We start from the raw sequence: 20,349 nt of genomic DNA, 5'->3' as shown, positions 1-20,349 counted from the left end.
CTAAATTTAGATGCAAAACAACACAATAATATTATTAATAATACAAGAATGAAAACTGATCAATAAACCAAATCCAACTCGATACCTACTGTAAATAGGTAACCACATTCTATTCCTGAACTAGGGGAAATGTCCGCCTTAAACTTGAATATCTGTTTGATTTGATTGACTTTTTAGTTTAGTTTTATTTTGACCTAAAAGAGTAATACAGTATATCCACGGTGAATCCATGCATACTTTCTTGTTTTCAGAGAGAATGCAAGATCACAGAGATTGAGGGCCATCTATTTACTAATCAGTGCTAAACCGCGAGCCACATTCACCTGAATGAACCTTCTCTAGGTGCCTTATGGCTTACAGTGGATCCACTTAGTACGTCTAACTGACTAGCACAATTGTCCAGTGCTTTGGAAAGAATACAGTTCTTGCTAAGGAGTTCTTGCTTTTTCAGTGGGTAATTACTGTAGTTTTTGCCTTCCCTTTTTAAACTGGCATACATACAACCCTAATTAGTATATCACTTTTATTAAACGAAAGCATAAACTATTGAGTATGGGGTGGGGTGCACACTTAAAGCACTACATTTAACACAAAAAAGTTGTCTCCCAGTGTGTACAGATTATTGCTTTTGGGGACGGCTCCACAACGATTCATTTTATCTTAAGCACTAACTGCCTCATCAAAGTGTTTGCGGCAGGTTCATCATGTGCAAGAAAGGGTTAGCTCACCCGATCTGGAGTTAACTCTTATTCATGTCAATAAGATCAGTTGTGTTATCCTGTAACATCACAGTATGAATCTGCACCTTAGTGCTTCTGGTAGAATGCTTTATTGACAATGGTGATACTTTTGAATAAACAATACATAACTCCAATTGCAGTGTCAGACACGTTTTTTGCACTGAAAGTGTTAGTTTTCAAAATGTTAATATGATTGCTTAATTACATTTCTACCAGTTCTTTTTTTGCCAGGTCCTAATTAAGTAAACATTAAATCCAGCTGAGTGTAGAATGTCTTACCTCTCACAACGTTGTCCGGTGTAACCAGGAGGACATTCATCACAGATTAATCCACGAGTTTGGTCCAGGTGGCATGTTGGACTGAAGCTGTGTTGTTGACAGTAGATAAGGTTAGGAAGGAGGAAGCAGAAAACAAAGGTTAACAACATAGTTGCCTGCAACTCTCAGCAAGCATTACTCTGAAAACAAGTGGAATCGGGAATGCCCTTTCAGCCTTAGGCACACACTGAGTTTAAGGTTTGGCTGCAGCCAATAGTTACTGGAATGAGTCTGCTATTTCTGCCGACACTGGATATAGTACAGTGTATGGCAGTATCCCAGTGGCATGTTGTGATGGGGCTTACTTTAGACTGTCACAGATCCTGTTCACCAATGAATAAGCAGGAATGTACAGCTGCTTGTCTGTGCCCGGGAGGCCATCGCCAAAATATACTCTGTATTCAAATACACTCTTTGGCTAAGCCTCAGTGACTAGAAATAACAGTTCATTAGAAAGGCCAATATTCCCCAGTTACAGTATCTTGGGTGTCAAAAAAATAATGTATCGAATAAACTGCTTCAGTATTAACAAAGTATAGGTTTCATCTCCTCCCTGTACTGTAAAGATGGTGTCTAAATAAAAGGTGGCTCTCGAGCACATGAGCACCAGGGCCAGCTTGATGTTGGTGCCGTCGCTCCGAGCCCCGCACTTACAGAGGCCCACACCAGTTAAACTGATTGCCGGGGGACAGCGCTGGGCCTCTGTACGTGCATCTTACCTTCCATCCAGCTTCTCCTCATCTCTGTGATGTCGTAGTAAGAGGCCCTAAGCTCTCCAACCACACTGAGCCCCGCTAAATTTCAAACCGAGTCTGGAGAGCATTTTCTTAAAGTCCCAACTATTGTAGATAGGGATTCCTATTCTTCTTTTTCTAGGTTCTTTTTCACCCAGATGGATAATATTATGGAGACTGAGGGGCTTGGGGCTTACTCACCCGAAGCGGCCAATCGGGACGTTTTTGGATGAAATTCCACATTGAAATAAATGGAGAATTTCGACAGAAGACAACTTAATCTGCCACTTCATGTGATCTAAATCAGGGGTGCGCAAACTGGGGGGGCTAGATTTCTTTGGGGGGGGGACGCAGCAGTTATAGAGGTCTTGTGCTCTCCCCCCAGGCATTTAAATCAAATGCTGGGGACCGCGCAAGGCCTCTATAACACACTTACCTTCCCTTCCAGCGACGTGTTGTCATGGTAACATCACGTTACCATGGCAATGTGACATCACATCACCCCATGCGTAATTTGACGCCAGGGCCGAGCAGGGGGGGGGGGGTACACGAGGCGCTGAGAAGAGCAGGCAGGGGTGCTCAAGGGGAAACGTTTGCGCAACCTTGATCTAGATTAAGCTCCTAAACTCCAGTCCCTATGCTTGTACCAATACCTATGTTAAGTATAAAATGGGTTGATATTGATCATTTATTCCCTGAGAAATGTTTACAAAGGATGCCTCCTCTTGCCTTTAATTAACAATGGAAATAAAAATGAGTTCTCACACAGACTTTCCTATGAAAAAGTGATGCACGTTTTGCGTAGAGTGAAATCGAATACTAAAAGTTTGTAATGCGTTGGCTTTCATATTTCTGTGTACAAAAATGTTTTGTGAAATGACCAGCAGCAGGGGTGCTCAACGCCAGTCCTCAAGCCACCCAACAGGTCAGGTTTTCAGGATATCCCTGCTTTAGCACAGGTGGCTTGATGGAGAAGGAGCGCCTCAGTGAGTAAAGACACTGACTGGCACTGAGTTTGAAGCAGGGGAACCTGTGTCGGCTCCTTGAGACCTTGGGCAAGTTACTAACTCCCTGTGTCTCAGGCACCATAACCATAGATTGTAAACTCCACGGGGCAGGGACTGTAAAGCGCTATGTAAAACTAGCAGCGCTATACAAGAACAAACTATTGTTATGGTTAGGTGGCTCAATCAGTCTCTACTTCAGCCCAGGTGGAAGACTGAGCCTCTGATTGAACACCTGTGCTGCAGGTGGGATATCCTGAAAATCTGACCTGGTTAATGGGGAGGGTGTGAGGACTGGAGTTGGCCTACAGTAGAATTCTACAAATATAGTAGAAATTACCAGAAAGGGAAAACCTTAGTAGAAAATGTAAATACCCTGACTGTCCTGTAACATTACAATTGCAGCGATAGTTGCAGTTTTTACAATCCTTCAGAGGTATTACTGTATGCACAAATGGCAAACTCTATTGCTGCCTTTGAGACTCTTCATTGGATATTCATGCTTTGAACAACCAAAAAGGGGGTTGTTGAGTGTGCTTAAAATTTGGCTGATGTCTTCAGATCATATTATGACCCCACTTTAAATAACAGTGCTCTTACTGCAAACTCGAATTACTCAATATTGCTTTTCCTGCTAGCTTTATACTGCAGCGGGCAAAAACAGCTCCAAAAGGCAATTCGAGTCTAGTTAACATTTTGGAGGGGAATAAAGTAATTAAAAAGTCATACTTGTAAATAAAAAAGGGAAATAAATGTAAAATGGAATTTATAATTTTTTTGTTATATAGTTTTATGTACAGTATAGCAGCATTCCTCCCATGAGAACATTCTGATATGGACTAAATCCAGCAAAGGGTATTTGATTTGATTGTTATAGCAGCACCGTTTTGTTAGACTGCCTATATAAACCAAGAAGCAATATTCAGAGAATGTGTCAATTGTGTCTTTCGAACAGTGTTGCTGCAGGAGGGTGAGATTTACTGTTGTTTTTTGGTATAAAAAGTAAACAATGGGAATATAACTCAAACTATCCTATATATTTTTTTTCATTATTAATACAATATACAGTGCTGTGAACGACTCTTAAAAATGTTGTTTTCATTTGCATACATGCTAAATATCAGTAATAAGAGAGACACTGTTTCTATTTAGCCTATGCATAGATTAAGTAGGAATAGAGTGTTTTACCTTATGTTGTATTATACTGCATACAATAAAACCTAAATAAGAATAGCTTGCAAGTTGCTGTGTCTATTTGGCCTCACGCTGTGAAGTCTGTAGTTATACTCACTAGTTAAATAGAAATAATACACAATAGTGTGCCTTTTTAACTGAAGTTTGAGAATACTAGGATAATTTGATGACAAAATCAACTCATTGATGGCATTTTCCTAGTTTATTACACTGCACATTGATACTGTATAACGTATAAAATTGAGATAATGTGGGAATGTCTCCTGGCTGCAACATTGGGACAGAAACAGCACAAGAGTTATCAAAGAAAACAAATGGAATTGCATTCATTTAGATTTTTTCATTAGCTAAATAAAATGCTATTTTTGGACTAGTTTTGCAGCTGGGGGGCCTTGATAAATAGCCCTCAGTATATCTGCAAAAGTAAAGCAGTAACACATTTCTGGCTTGAAGAAGTGATGCAAATACAGTAGGCCTTTTATTTGTATGATTCATGGATATAATGTAACCACACAAACAGTACATATAATGGTTAAGTGTGGCAGGGGTTGCAAGCCACCTTTTCATTTTGCTTCCTTGCAGGGATCTTACAGCTGTCATTTTCATTGATCAAGGAGGTCAGTGCACCCATTCAGCAGTGCCTAGGATTGAAATCCAGTTATTTATATTTGACAGGAGCAATAATGGAGAATAAATGTTTGCTCTTGCTGGGTAGCATTTCCTTTTATTATTCATAATCTGCCAGTTTAGTCATTTTGTTTAGATAAGTGAATTTGGGAAAATCATTAGCTATAATAAGAAATCAGACATGTTTTCAATTGCTACGCCACAATTTGTGTGTGATGTGATGTCCACTGTAACAACAGATTGAAATGGAAAATTCTGACACTGGTTTTTTTTCTTTCTTGTATTGAAAAGAAAAAACATGATTTCTTTTTAGTACGAGCATTTAAGTTCAAATTAGTGTTCATTTGATGTTAATAAAGCCTTTTGGTAGTTTTTTTAAATAAATTACCTAGTAATTAGTAGAAAATATGGTAATTCTGAATAAAGAGAGTCCTATACCTCAATGAGAGGGGCGGAATGAGTGAGGTTAGTATTAGGTGTGGGGGATCAGAAGGGTATTTAAGGAGAGGGGAAGGATCTTTCCTCCCTTATTCTACAGAACCATCTAAAATGACGTTCCCACCCACCGCCCTAAATTTGTGTTTTTTATGGGTGAGAGATGGATAAGGGGGTTGGGTATTGCTCTGTATATCTGTTGCTGCTTCTATTTTTTTATAAAAATATTTTACCAGGAAGAAATACATTGAGTTACCTCTCGTTTTCATGTCCTGGGCATAGAGTTATGATGACAAATAATGCATGGTTACATAAGTGAGCAGGGTATACATTATATACAAGACATTGCATGCACAGTTAAAGATAATATATATTATAGGCGTATATACAGTAAGTTACAGACCAGATTAAAATGTGAGACCGCTTTAGTTTTTGAAAGAACTTAGGCTGGTGGTGGCTGTGAAAGCCTCTGGTAGATTGTTCCAGTTGTGGGGTGCACGGTAAGAGAAGGAGGAACGGCCAGATACTTTGCTGAACCTTGGGACCATGAACAGTCTTTTGGAGTCAGATCTCAGATGATAAGTGCTGCATGTGGGGTGAGGAGCATATTCATATAGACGGGTAGCTTGCCCAGAAAGTATTTAAAGGCAATACAGGAGAGATAAACGTTGCGCCTAGACCCACGTGATGACCTATCTAGTTCTTTGAGCATTTCGCAGTGATGTGTGTTGTAGTTGCATTGGTGGACAAAATGGCATATTGAATTGTAGAAGGTATCAAGTTTGCTAAGGTGGGTTTGGGGTGCCGAGCCATATACTATGTCCCCATAGTCTATAATTGGCATTAGCATCTGCTGTGATACAATTTCTGACCAGCAGACTTAGGGAGGATTTGTTCCTATAAAGTACACCTAGTTCGGGATAGGTTTTGGATGTCAAGGTATTAATGTGCATCCCAAATGTTAAATGGGAGTCAAACTATATGCCCAAGTATTTAAAAATAGTAACAGGGGCTAAGGTGGTATTGTCGTTGGTTCTGATCTGCAGTTCATTCATTGGAAGCTTTAAAAATTTAGCCTTGGTCCCAAATACCATTGTTACGGTCTTGTCAGTGTTTAAAATCAGTTTTTTGGAGGGAAATACAATTTTCAAGTCTCAAAGTCAGATTCGAGTATGTGTTCAAGTTCGGAGAGACTAGGGCTGTGTGGATATAAGATTGTGTTGTCTGCATACATGTGTATTGAAGCTCCCTTACAAGCTGTAGGAAGATCAATGATGAACACTAAGAAGAGTAGGGGCCCCAGAACAGAGCCTTGCAGGACACTGCAGGTGATATCCAAGGGGTTGGAATTAGAGCCTGAGATATACACATGTTGGGATCTACTTGATAGGTAGGAATAAAACCAGTTTAAGGCATGCTTCCCTACTGATGCAGCGGCCGTTATTCGAACACTTCACGCATCATGTACATCGGAATCCCGATTTGAAACCGCGGGATGAATTCCAGCCTTCCCGCACTAAGATGCGATCGCGGCGAGTGCAGAAAAAACAAATTTGCGTGTTCTGGCTTTTAAAAACATGAAAATGACACAGTAGCACAGTAGCACAGTACCGTACACATTACAATTCATCCATTTTATTGCAAACGTTGAAACAGAATCCATGAAATTCAAACAAAACATCCGTGATAAGCGTGGGTGCCTGGGGCGGTTGGCCGCGTTCATGCTGCATGGGGAACAGCAGAAAACTCAAAATCGGCGCCGTGATGTGTTCGAATAACAGCCGCTGCATCAGTATGCCAGAGCACTGGGGTTTGTTAAGCAAGATAACATGATCAAAAGTATCAAAAGCATTTGCAAAATCTAGGAATGTTGCACCAGTGAGTTGTCCCAGTTCCATTCCCCACTGAATCTGATTGCAAACTTTTAGTAGGATAGTCACTGTGGAGTGTTTGGGGTGAAAGCCAGATTGGAATTGGCTAGGGAAATTTGTCTTGGTATAGTAATCGCTTAATTGGGAGTGAATAATTTTTTCCATGACTTTGGATAGTATTGGGAAAAGAGAAATTGGCCTGCAGTTTGAGACAGTGTTTTGTCCCCACTTTTGATGTTTGGGACAACTCTGGCAGTTTTCCAGATCTTAGGCGTATGGTCTGCAGACAGAATAGAGTTGACTAGGGAAGCAATTGGTTTGGCAATGGCTAGGGCACCAAGTACTAGGAACTTATATTGTTGTAATTCAGGTCCACAGTGGCAGCTTAGATTTAATTTGAGGAGCACTTGTGTAATCTCCTCTTCAGATACTGGGATAAATTGAAAATTGTGGGAAGAGTTCGGAGAGGGTGGGGCTATAGGGGTACTCTCAGATTGAGGTTTGTGGTTTGGGTCACGTTTTGCTAATAAGTTAGTAGCACACCCCACAAAGTATTAACAGAATGCATTTGCAATGTCAGTGGGATGTGTCAGAGTAATATCCTCCTTAGAGATATTACATGGTTGTTGATGGCTAAAAGACTGGAATATATTGTTGATAACCTTCCAGAAGTTTGCTGGGTTTGATGTATTCTGGCGAAGATTGTCAGAGTAATATTGTGCTTTTGCATGTCTTGTTTGCCTTGTACACATATTCTGCAGGCATCTGCAGTTAATAAACACACAGATACCCAACAAGCTCTGAGAAACCCCTACCATTACCACATTATTTATTTATATATATATATATATATATATATATATGTGATAAAAAATCACTGGCACTCCAATAGAAATTCAATAATGAATAGGTGCATGTCCCATATAAATAATAAAAGTATACATTACCGCATAGCAGCAAAAAGGGAGACAGCACTCAGGTGAATGAAAATAAATGTATTAAATACAGCACATAACTCCAACGTTTCGATCCCACAGGGGGATCTTCCTCAGGGTGGTGCAACAGACACAGGACAGTGAGTGACTTATATACCCCAACACCCAAGTGACATAAACATCTCCACATCATCAGAAAGCATCATCATCGGGCGACAAAACAGCTGTGCATAATACAATCTAATTAGATCATGCTCCAACTCCATGTCTGTACTCCTATTGGGGAATCCAAGTCACATGATCAAACCCAAGCTGTCAGTGTCATTGCATGTAAACAAACTGATGCGGCATCAGCAGGCCCGGTTTTCAAGGCAACAACATGTGTGCTCAACTCTTTAAAGGCAGCAGACACCGGTGGTTGTCATGTGTACTGCACGTGTATAGATACACCACTGCAAATGTGTATGTGCTGTAGCAGTGATGAATTTACTTCTAAACAGCACCTAAGAATAACAGATACTGGCATGCGTATATCAGTAGAATCCTATGACAGATGGAACCCGCTGTAATCCCAGTCGGGTAACCCATAATAAACCTGTCGGCGTCACATGCTGCTTGGATATACATAGGTTGCTAGTTAACCCCTAGTATACCAGTACTGCTAAAGACACAAAGTGCGATCAAATAAAGGAACATACTGTCTGTAGAACTACATAAATATACAATATACGGACCTGCAAAAATGTGGAATAAAGAACACCCAATACACAGTGAGGGTAAAGTGAAGAGAACCGGGAGGGGAAAATAAAATCAATGGAAGAAGCTGAACGACAAGAATATACAAGCTGTAGTAAAATATACTGTATAATAAATGCCTTTTACATAATCATTTTGAACTACGCTGATCCATGTATACATACAGTTGATGTTGAACAGTAATAATTACAAAAAATTACAAAAAACAACCCAAGTTCATGTCCTCATTCAGGCCTTTGGGGGCCATAGAATCCAGTCTGTGAATCATCCTCGCCTCAAGCTGGAGCAAAAGCCTGTGTCTATTTCCTCCCCTGGTTGGAGTATGGGCTTGTACAACGGGCATACAACGAAAGGTGGCTAAGCTGTGCTGTTTAAGCTTAAAGTGCCTTGCCACTGGTAACAGCTTAAGATCATCAGAATTGGTGGGGTCAGCAAGGGCCTTGCGTATTGTGGAACGATGCATTTCTATTCGTTCCTTAAGCATACGCGATGTCTTGCCCACGTAAAGAAGCCCACAGGGGCATTTGATAATGTAGACTACAAATTTTGAGTCACAATTGAGAAAATCCACAATTTTAATTGGATAACCTTTATGCGGATGCATAAAAGTGTTGCCCAGCATTAAATACTGGCAATTTACACAACCTCTACACTTGTGCACCCCCGGAGCTTTTGTTAGCCAGGTCGTTTTCGCTGCATATTTATCCACTGGGTCCGCCTTTATGAGGTAATCCCCCACATTCCGACCCCGCCGATAGCAAAAGAGGGGTGGGGACTCAAAATGTTTTCCGATACGTTTATCATTCGCCAAAATGTGCCAGTTTTGCTTTATACTGCGTTGTATCTGGCTTGAGGCAGTACTATATGTTGTTACTATGTGAAACCGATCATTTTCAATGGTTGTCACCGTAGGTTTCAGTAGATCACCCCTTGTTGGTAAACGTGCTTTGGCTAATGCTTGATCAATTTCTGTCCGATCGTAGCCCCTCTCTCTGAAGCGATCTGCCATTTTCTGTAAAGCTGCTTCAACATGCGTAGGATCGCTTGTAATTCTCCGTACCCGGAGCATTTGTGAAAAGGGGAGTCCCCTCTTTAGAGGGGGAGGGTGATGACTCTGAGCGTCTAAGAGAGTATTCTTATCTGTGTCCTTTGTATGTATTCTAGTACACAATACATTATTTTCCTTGTATACCACGGTATCCAGGAACACTATATTAGTGGCACTGTACTGGTACGTGAAGCGTATGTTTGATGGTATGAGATTCACATAATGAATAAATTCCAACAGATCATGTTCGCCCCCACCCCACAGGAGGAACACATCATCGATGAATCTAGCATAATATAAAATAGACTCAGCGTATGGAGAATCATGTAGAAGGTGTGTCTGCTCATATGTGTCCATATAGATATTCGCATAAGATGGGGCCATATTAGACCCCATAGCAGTTCCCATGAGTTGGAGATAGTACGTCCGTTCGAATCTGAAGTAATTCTTATGTAATATAAGATCTATGAGAGTCATAAGGAACTCTGATGGAGGACCATCTCCTCGGCCGGTACTGTGTAGATGGCTCCTGACAGCTTCCATCCCCTCCTGGTGGGGGATGTTAGTGTACAAGCTTGACACGTCAAGTGTCACAAGCAGGACATCTGTTAAATCCAATGTTAGTGCTGACAGTTTAGTTATGAAGTCCGTAGTATCTTTAATATATGATGACATCTGTAGGACCATAGGCTGTAGGTGAAAATCAACAAACTGTGACAGTGGGTGGCATAGTGATGACCGCGCCGAGATTATTGGTCTACCCGGCGGTGCTATGAGAGATTTATGTACCTTAGGCAAGGTGTAGAGTACAGGCATAATCGGAAAGTCAGTGGTCAAGAATTTAGCCAAATCCTCTGAGATCCAGCCATTGTTTAGTCCCATTGTGATAATTGAATCCACCTCACGCTTATATACCGCTGTAGGATCTGCGGTTAGCTTTTTATAATGGTCCTGGTGGGCGAGTTGACCCAGAATCTCATTGCGGTAATAGGAGTATGGCATTATTACAATGCCTCCCCCTTTGTCCGCAGGCTTGATGATAATTTCCCTTCTGTTGTTAAGGGATCTTAATGCCAGACGCTCACTCTTGGTGAGATTGTGATAGCTAATCTGACGGTTCATAACTCGTGGTTTAGTATTTGATTCAACCAGTCCCATGAAGGTGGAAATGCTATGATTAGTAATCTGCGGATCAAAAACACTTCTGGGTCTGAATTTCTTAGTATCCGAATAGACGCTCAATCCTCTGCCAGTGGTAGCAGACTCATCTCTCTTGCAGAAAAAGTCTTTCAATTTCAGCTGACGGTGCATCCTGTATAGGTCTACTTCCCAGTCAAAGGGCTGTTGTGCGTTAGTGGGAACAAAAGAGAGCCCTTTATGGAGTACCGCCACCTCTGCCGGGGTGAGGGTATAGTCCGATAAATTAAAGATTACCGATTCTGTGTTCTTCCCCTTGCCCCTTTCGTCTTCGACTCTCGTGGTAGAGACCTTTGATTTCCAACCGCCCCTCCGGATTGGTCCCCGGCGTCTGAATCTGGTAACGGTGGTTTCTTGCCGAGATTCTGTGGTTTTGCTAAAAAAGGTTCAGTAGTGGTGTTGTCCTGGGTGTCAGATAGGTCCGTGTCACTGGTATTATATCTTGACCCTCCAAAAGCTGCCTTTCTGGATTTGGAATAGTATCTCCTTTGCCCTGGTCTACCCTGAGTGCTGTCACTAAGCCCCAAAAGCCATTTATACACTTTGCGTTCTTTATAATCAGATTTGACCTGCTTCAACTTATCCCGTTTGTATTTGATAAGGTTGGCCCTGTGTAGGTCAACTGCGGTCTGGAGTTTGTCAATCCAATTAGTTGAAGAGTCTGATTCCAGAATGTGTCCGTGTTTGTCCTTGATGTCAGCAATGTCCTGTTTAATTTTCGTTATTTCCTTCGTGGACTGTTCAATAACCAGCAGGGTCAGGTCAAAGGAGCATTTATTTAAAATGGCCACCCACTTCTTACAGAAATCCGGATCCGTGCGTCCAATCGTAGGTTGGTTTTTTATCCGAAAACCACGGGGAAGGAGTTTCTCCTTGTGGTAATGAGATAGCGTTACAGCATGAAGGTAGAAATCCACTTCTCTCTTCTTTAAACGTATTAGATCATTATAAACATCAGAGGGTTTCTCCGGTCCAAAAACAGCATCAACTGATTCTGTATAGCGTATTTTGGCTACATCTGCATCCGTGTAGCCTAATGTTTCAGAAAGGTCAGCAAATATTTCAGCTGCGTCAGCAAATTCTTCCATATCTAACAGTCCTGAGCCTCAAAGTAGTGGTATATAATCAATAATGAAAAAGCAGCTGATAAGCCGTAATGTACACACTATGGGTGCACAGTGCATAAATAGAATATGTGATAAAAAATCACTGGCACTCCAATAGAAATTCAATAATGAATAGGTGCATGTCCCATATAAATAATAAAAGTATACATTACCGCATAGCAGCAAAAAGGGAGACAGCACTCAGGTGAATGAAAATAAATGTATTAAATACAGCACATAACTCCAACGTTTCGATCCCACAGGGGGATCTTCCTCAGGGTGGTGCAACAGACACAGGACAGTGAGTGACTTATATACCCCAACACCCAAGTGACATAAACATCTCCACATCATCAGAAAGCATCATCATCGGGCGACAAAACAGCTGTGCATAATACAATCTAATTAGATTGTAAGTCACTCACTGTCCTGTGTCTGTTGCACCACCCTGAGGAAGATCCCCCTGTGGGATCGAAACGTTGGAGTTATGTGCTGTATTTAATACATTTATTTTCATTCACCTGAGTGCTGTCTCCCTTTTTGCTGCTATGCGGTAATGTATACTTTTATTATTTATATGGGACATGCACCTATTCATTATTGAATTTCTATTGGAGTGCCAGTGATTTTTTATCACATATTCTATTTATGCACTGTGCACCCATAGTGTGTACATTACGGCTTATCAGCTGCTTTTTCATTATTGATTATATACCACTACTTTGAGGCTCAGGACTGTTAGATATGGAAGAATTTGCTGACGCAGCTGAAATATTTGCTGACCTTTCTGAAACATTAGGCTACACGGATGCAGATGTAGCCAAAATACGCTATACAGAATCAGTTGATGCTGTTTTTGGACCGGAGAAACCCTCTGATGTTTATAATGATCTAATACGTTTAAAGAAGAGAGAAGTGGATTTCTACCTTCATGCTGTAACGCTATCTCATTACCACAAGGAGAAACTCCTTCCCCGTGGTTTTCGGATAAAAAACCAACCTACGATTGGACGCACGGATCCGGATTTCTGTAAGAAGTGGGTGGCCATTTTAAATAAATGCTCCTTTGACCTGACCCTGCTGGTTATTGAACAGTCCACGAAGGAAATAACGAAAATTAAACAGGACATTGCTGACATCAAGGACAAACACGGACACATTCTGGAATCAGACTCTTCAACTAATTGGATTGACAAACTCCAGACCGCAGTTGACCTACACAGGGCCAACCTTATCAAATACAAACGGGATAAGTTGAAGCAGGTCAAATCTGATTATAAAGAACGCAAAGTGTATAAATGGCTTTTGGGGCTTAGTGACAGCACTCAGGGTAGACCAGGGCAAAGGAGATACTATTCCAAATCCAGAAAGGCAGCTTTTGGAGGGTCAAGATATAATACCAGTGACACGGACCTATCTGACACCCAGGACAACACCACTACTGAACCTTTTTTAGCAAAACCACAGAATCTCGGCAAGAAACCACCGTTACCAGATTCAGACGCCGGGGACCAATCCGGAGGGGCGGTTGGAAATCAAAGGTCTCTACCACGAGAGTCGAAGACGAAAGGGGCAAGGGGAAGAACACAGAATCGGTAATCTTTAATTTATCGGACTATACCCTCACCCCGGCAGAGGTGGCGGTACTCCATAAAGGGCTCTCTTTTGTTCCCACTAACGCACAACAGCCCTTTGACTGGGAAGTAGACCTATACAGGATGCACCGTCAGCTGAAATTGAAAGACTTTTTCTGCAAGAGAGATGAGTCTGCTACCACTGGCAGAGGATTGAGCGTCTATTCGGATACTAAGAAATTCAGACCCAGAAGTGTTTTTGATCCGCAGATTACTAATCATAGCATTTCCACCTTCATGGGACTGGTTGAATCAAATACTAAACCACGAGTTATGAACCGTCAGATTAGCTATCACAATCTCACCAAGAGTGAGCGTCTGGCATTAAGATCCCTTAACAACAGAAGGGAAATTATCATCAAGCCTGCGGACAAAGGGGGAGGCATTGTAATAATGCCATACTCCTATTACCGCAATGAGATTCTGGGTCAACTCGCCCACCAGGACCATTATAAAAAGCTAACCGCAGATCCTACAGCGGTATATAAGCGTGAGGTGGATTCAATTATCACAATGGGACTAAACAATGGCTGGATCTCAGAGGATTTGGCTAAATTCTTGACCACTGACTTTCCGATTATGCCTGTACTCTACACCTTGCCTAAGGTACATAAATCTCTCATAGCACCGCCGGGTAGACCAATAATCTCGGCGCGGTCATCACTATGCCACCCACTGTCACAGTTTGTTGATTTTCACCTACAGCCTATGGTCCTACAGATGTCATCATATATTAAAGATACTACGGACTTCATAACTAAACTGTCAGCACTAACATTGGATTTAACAGATGTCCTGCTTGTGACACTTGACGTGTCAAGCTTGTACACTAACATCCCCCACCAGGAGGGGATGGAAGCTGTCAGGAGCCATCTACACAGTACCGGCCGAGGAGATGGTCCTCCATCAGAGTTCCTTATGACTCTCATAGATCTTATATTACATAAGAATTACTTCAGATTCGAACGGACGTACTATCTCCAACTCATGGGAACTGCTATGGGGTCTAATATGGCCCCATCTTATGCGAATATCTATATGGACACATATGAGCAGACACACCTTCTACATGATTCTCCATACGCTGAGTCTATTTTATATTATGCTAGATTCATCGATGATGTGTTCCTCCTGTGGGGTGGGGGCGAACATGATCTGTTGGAATTTATTCATTATGTGAATCTCATACCATCAAACATACGCTTCACGTACCAGTACAGTGCCACTAATATAGTGTTCCTGGATACCGTGGTATACAAGGAAAATAATGTATTGTGTACTAGAATACATACAAAGGACACAGATAAGAATACTCTCTTAGACGCTCAGAGTCATCACCCTCCCCCTCTAAAGAGGGGACTCCCCTTTTCACAAATGCTCCGGGTACGGAGAATTACAAGCGATCCTACGCATGTTGAAGCAGCTTTACAGAAAATGGCAGATCGCTTCAGAGAGAGGGGCTACGATCGGACAGAAATTGATCAAGCATTAGCCAAAGCACGTTTACCAACAAGGGGTGATCTACTGAAACCTACGGTGACAACCATTGAAAATGATCGGTTTCACATAGTAACAACATATAGTACTGCCTCAAGCCAGATACAACGCAGTATAAAGCAAAACTGGCACATTTTGGCGAATGATAAACGTATCGGAAAACATTTTGAGTCCCCACCCCTCTTTTGCTATCGGCGGGGTCGGAATGTGGGGGATTACCTCATAAAGGCGGACCCAGTGGATAAATATGCAGCGAAAACGACCTGGCTAACAAAAGCTCCGGGGGTGCACAAGTGTAGAGGTTGTGTAAATTGCCAGTATTTAATGCTGGGCAACACTTTTATGCATCCGCATAAAGGTTATCCAATTAAAATTGTGGATTTTCTCAATTGTGACTCAAAATTTGTAGTCTACATTATCAAATGCCCCTGTGGGCTTCTTTACGTGGGCAAGACATCGCGTATGCTTAAGGAACGAATAGCAATGCATCGTTCCACAATACGCAAGGCCCTTGCTGACCCCACCAATTCTGATGATCTTAAGCTGTTACCAGTGGCAAGGCACTTTAAGCTTAAACAGCACAGCTTAGCCACCTTTCGTTGTATGCCCGTTGTACAAGCCCATACTCCAACCAGGGGAGGAAATAGACACAGGCTTTTGCTCCAGCTTGAGGCGAGGATGATTCACAGACTGGATTCTATGGCCCCCAAAGGCCTGAATGAGGACATGAACTTGGGTTGTTTTTTGTAATTTTTTGTAATTATTACTGTTCAACATCAACTGTATGTATACATGGATCAGCGTAGTTCAAAATGATTATGTAAAAGGCATTTATTATACAGTATATTTTACTACAGCTTGTATATTCTTGTCGTTCATCTTCTTCCATTGATTTTATTTTCCCCTCCCGGTTCTCTTCACTTTACCCTCACTGTGTATTGGGTGTTCTTTATTCCACATTTTTGCAGGTCCGTATATTGTATATTTATGTAGTTCTACAGACAGTATGTTCCTTTATTTGATCGCACTTTGTGTCTTTAGCAGTACTGGTATACTAGGGGTTAACTAGCAACCTATGTATATCCAAGCAGCATGTGACGCCGACAGGTTTATTATGGGTTACCCGACTGGGATTACAGCGGGTTCCATCTGTCATAGGATTCTACTGATATACGCATGCCAGTATCTGTTATTCTTAGGTGCTGTTTAGAAGTAAATTCATCACTGCTACAGCACATACACATTTGCAGTGGTGTATCTATACACGTGCAGTACACATGACAACCACCGGTGTCTGCTGCCTTTAAAGAGTTGAGCACACATGTTGTTGCCTTGAAAACCGGGCCTGCTGATGCAGCATCAGTTTGTTTACATGCAATGACACTGACAGCTTGGGTTTGATCATGTGACTTGGATTCCCCAATAGGAGTACAGACATGGAGTTGGAGCATGATCTAATTAGATTGTATTATGCACAGCTGTTTTGTCGCCCGATGATGATGCTTTCTGATGATGTGGAGATGTTTATGTCACTTGGGTGTTGGGGTATATAAGTCACTCACTGTCCTGTGTCTGTTGCACCACCCTGAGGAAGATCCCCCTGTGGGATCGAAACGTTGGAGTTATGTGCTGTATTTAATACATTTATTTTCATTCACCTGAGTGCTGTCTCCCTTTTTGCTGCTATGCGGTAATGTATACTTTTATATATATATATATATATATATATATATATATATATATATATATATATATATATAACAAATGGGGCAGCCGGCACTCCCAATACCATAAACAGTTTGCGGTGCATGTCCTATACCAATAGTAAGAGAAAAGTAATCTACTCCAGCAGGAGCAGACACAAGACAGCACTCAAAGGTAAGTAAGAAAACTTGTATTCAAAAATAAACATAGCACAAACATGACCAAGGTTTCGGTCCTCGTGGGACCTTCCTCAGGGTAGTGCTTGGTCATGTTTGTGCTATGTTTATTTTTGAATACAAGTTTTCTTACTTACCTTTGAGTGCTGTCTTGTGTCTGCTCCTGCTGGAGTGGATTCTCTCTCTCTCTCAAAAACTTGTGGCATCTGTAGTTCTTAAGATCCTTGGTAGTGCCAGTTACTATGTAGCTTTTCCACAAGGCATCCCTGAAATGGAAAAGCGCTATAAGGTCAGTTGTAACCCACAGAAGGTGGCCCCCCCGTACTCTTATTCTGCATAGTGGAGCATTAGTATCACAGAGTTTAAAGAACTCAGATTGGAAATAGTCGAGTGCAGAATCTTGGTCAGGAATTAAGTTGGTTCTGTACCAAGGGCAGCTGGTAAGGTCAGCCAGAAACTGTTGTGGGTTATAGTTTCTAAATGTTCTAGTGAGGAGAACTTTAAGGCTTTTCCTTACACAGTACACTATTGCATGGTCACTGAAAATGTCAGGAAAGATGTCAGAGAATTGGATTCTGCTGGGATTAGAGGAGAGAATCCTGTCTAGCAAGGAATGGTTGTGAGATTTCAAGTTTGTCTGTGTGGGTTGGTAAATAAGTTGTGTTAGGTTGTGACTTGAGTTATATCTGGATTTTGTTGTTTTTAGGGTCGAGCCAATTGTTGTCGAAATCCACAAGAACTAGCAGCTCACTCTTCTCATTCAGAGAGGAAATGGAGCCAAGAAGCTGGGTGGTATCAGTCTGGGACTATAGAGGGGCTTTAGAGGGGTGGTAGATGCCAGTAATCAGGACAGGCTTAGAAAAGGGGAGGCAGATTTTGCCATCTAGGATCTCAAAGAGGGTGGGCTTGGGGGGCAATTTAACAGCATAAATTGTAAGGTGTCTGCAATATAAAAGAACACCCCTCCTCATCTCTTTGACCTATCTTTCCTAGAGCTGGAGTATCCCGTAATGGCGATATTTGCATCCAGTGTTTTAGGGGTTAGTCATGTTTCTGTGAGAATGATGGCTTTGGGTTTATGCATAAGGCACCATGCCCTTAGTTCATCCAGTTTGGGTAGCAGGCTCCAAATATTTATATGGGAGACAGATAGACCTTTTTGGAATTTGAAGGGGTATTCTCAGGTGTATGGGACAGAGTTGAAAAGGTAGGGCCTGGGTTAAGTTCAATATCACCTGCTAAGGAGAGTAAGTACACTGGCGACACACTTTATTCGAGCTCGGCTAGTCCCACGAATTCGGGTATACCCGGGTGTATTGAGGTTTGTGACTGTTTTCTGCCCGAGTGCATTGAGGTATTTTCCAGACAGGGATTGAAGCATTTTATTCCCGCTGGCTGCAATACTGCACAGTATATATATATATACTGCATTACAATTTATGAATTTATGCCATCTGGTAGACACGCGAAGCATTGCAGCCTATTAAATCCTAATCATTATCATTTAACAGATCAGCCGCCCGTCAGCCAGGCATGAACCCAGGCTGGGAAGGCAAACACAACGGGGCTTGTCAGAGGTGAGGAGCGGCGCATTCCAGGTATCTGCCAGGTACATACTGGGTATTTGCTCGAATAAAGTGTGTCGGTGCAGTATGAGTAGAAATTTGATTAGTTGATTGCAAGTTGTAAATGTGTGATGTTTGCCATTAGAGTGAGCAGTGGTTGGTGTGCTGGTTTTCAGAGTTCTCCACCAACATTCAGTAGATTTTTGAGTAATCCAGGGTGTATAATGATATTGGGTGTGGGCCAGGAGGGAGGAGTTGGGAATGGATAGAGAGAATAACATTTCCATGAGGCCACAAGAAAGAACAGATTTGAGATAACTAGCAGGTTCATTATCACAGAGGTACAGATGCAGCGGCCGTTATTTGAACACTTCACGCGTTGTATACCTCGGAATACCCATGTCATGGCGTGTGATTTCTTCCAACCTTCCCGCCTTAAGACGCGAGTGCAGAAAATGGCATTTTAGTATTCTGGTTTTTAAACACCTGAAATTGACACAGTAGCACAGTAGCACAGTACTGTACACATTACAATTCATTAATTTCTGCCACGGATACGAAACAGAATCCATGAAATTTAAACAAAGCAACCATGAAAAACACGTGTGCCTGGTGTGATTGGCCGCGTGAATGCCGTGTGGAATACAGCAGAGTACACAAAAACGGCTCTGTGAAATGTTCGAATAACGGCCGCTGCTCTAATGCCATGCACTATTTCTTTTGTTTGGTTCTTCAAGATATAAGCCTCAGCGCCATGTTATAAAGCTATCAGTGATATGTCTACATTCCAGTATGTCAGTTTAAGTTCTGTAGATTTCAATATGCTGACTCTGCTAAAAAGATGAGCAAACTCACTGCCAAACTATGTTAATTAGTTTTGGTTTTGTGCTAAAGAGATTTAAATGTAATAAAATATTGTATAGCACATTTAACAGTTTTGTATTATATTGTTTTAGCTCTATGTGGAAAACACAGATGTTTAAATATGAGATATGATCAGCTTTAGATGAGCACTTACTTGTTAGAATCTATGTTCATGGGACAGGCACACGGCAGACAGTCCTCGGCCGTACCTACGGTGGGATTTCCATAGAAACCTGGGAGGCAATAATCGCAGTATCTACCATAGGTTTCGTGCTTGCAATTCTGGGAAGTGAACATACAGAGGAGTATTAAAAGTAACCCATGTTTGGTCTTATACATTGCCTTTCCTTTCCATTTTTTCATGATCATTTTTCAGTTTACTACTTTGAAGACAATGATTTCAAGAACAATCTTAACATGGCAACATTACTAGCCCTGATCACTGTATCTTTGGGATTTCTGATATATATTTTTTTTCTAAAATAGGTATGAGACCCTAAACAGCCAGCAATGGATACAGCTGCATGTTATATCGCTGTGCGTGTGTATAAGGTAGTTCAGCCGTCAAGGCAAAAGTTCCAATGATTCAGATGAAGATTTGTAGTCTATGAAATGACATAAAAATGAAAGAACAATGACTTCAGACCATTAGTCTCCATTGAAATCTTTGGCTTAATTGATTCCATTAATCAGTGAACCTGTCTTCCAAAATGAGTGAGACACAATAAGCCAATAAAAAGACATAACATGAGATATTGGTATAAATTCAGTGAAGGTCGTTAAAATTGGCGGTAATATTCGGTGTTATGAAAAATAAATAACACCGGATATTTGTTTGCGATTTAACACCGTACTCACTAAGAATGATATGTTTACTATAACCATGTGTTAATCAACTCATTTGCATATGGTTTTTTGATGGTAATTCCTGAGACCTGCTATAG

The 20,349-nt window shown here is 41.4% G+C and overlaps 1 protein-coding gene across 4 annotated transcripts in view; it reads right to left on the bottom strand.

The window, feature by feature from the left end:
* LAMA2 (laminin subunit alpha 2) overlaps positions 1-20,349 on the bottom strand; it is a 736,088-nt gene that overhangs the window by 337,681 nt on the left and 378,058 nt on the right. For all 4 annotated transcript variants that reach the window (XM_075597283.1, XM_075597284.1, XM_075597285.1 and 1 more), the window contains exons 17-18: positions 19,560-19,687; positions 1,020-1,106 (exon numbers count right to left, since the gene is read on the bottom strand). In XM_075597283.1, coding sequence (XP_075453398.1) covers positions 1,020-1,106; positions 19,560-19,687 — 215 coding nt within the window. The remainder of the gene's footprint in view (positions 1-1,019; positions 1,107-19,559; positions 19,688-20,349) is intronic.

This window comes from Ascaphus truei, chromosome 4 (assembly GCF_040206685.1).
Source record: "Ascaphus truei isolate aAscTru1 chromosome 4, aAscTru1.hap1, whole genome shotgun sequence".
In the NCBI taxonomy this organism is placed as follows: Eukaryota; Metazoa; Chordata; class Amphibia; order Anura; family Ascaphidae; genus Ascaphus; species Ascaphus truei.
The sequence above is the reverse complement of the archived record's forward strand: the minus strand, read 5'-3'. Positions and strand labels throughout refer to the sequence as shown.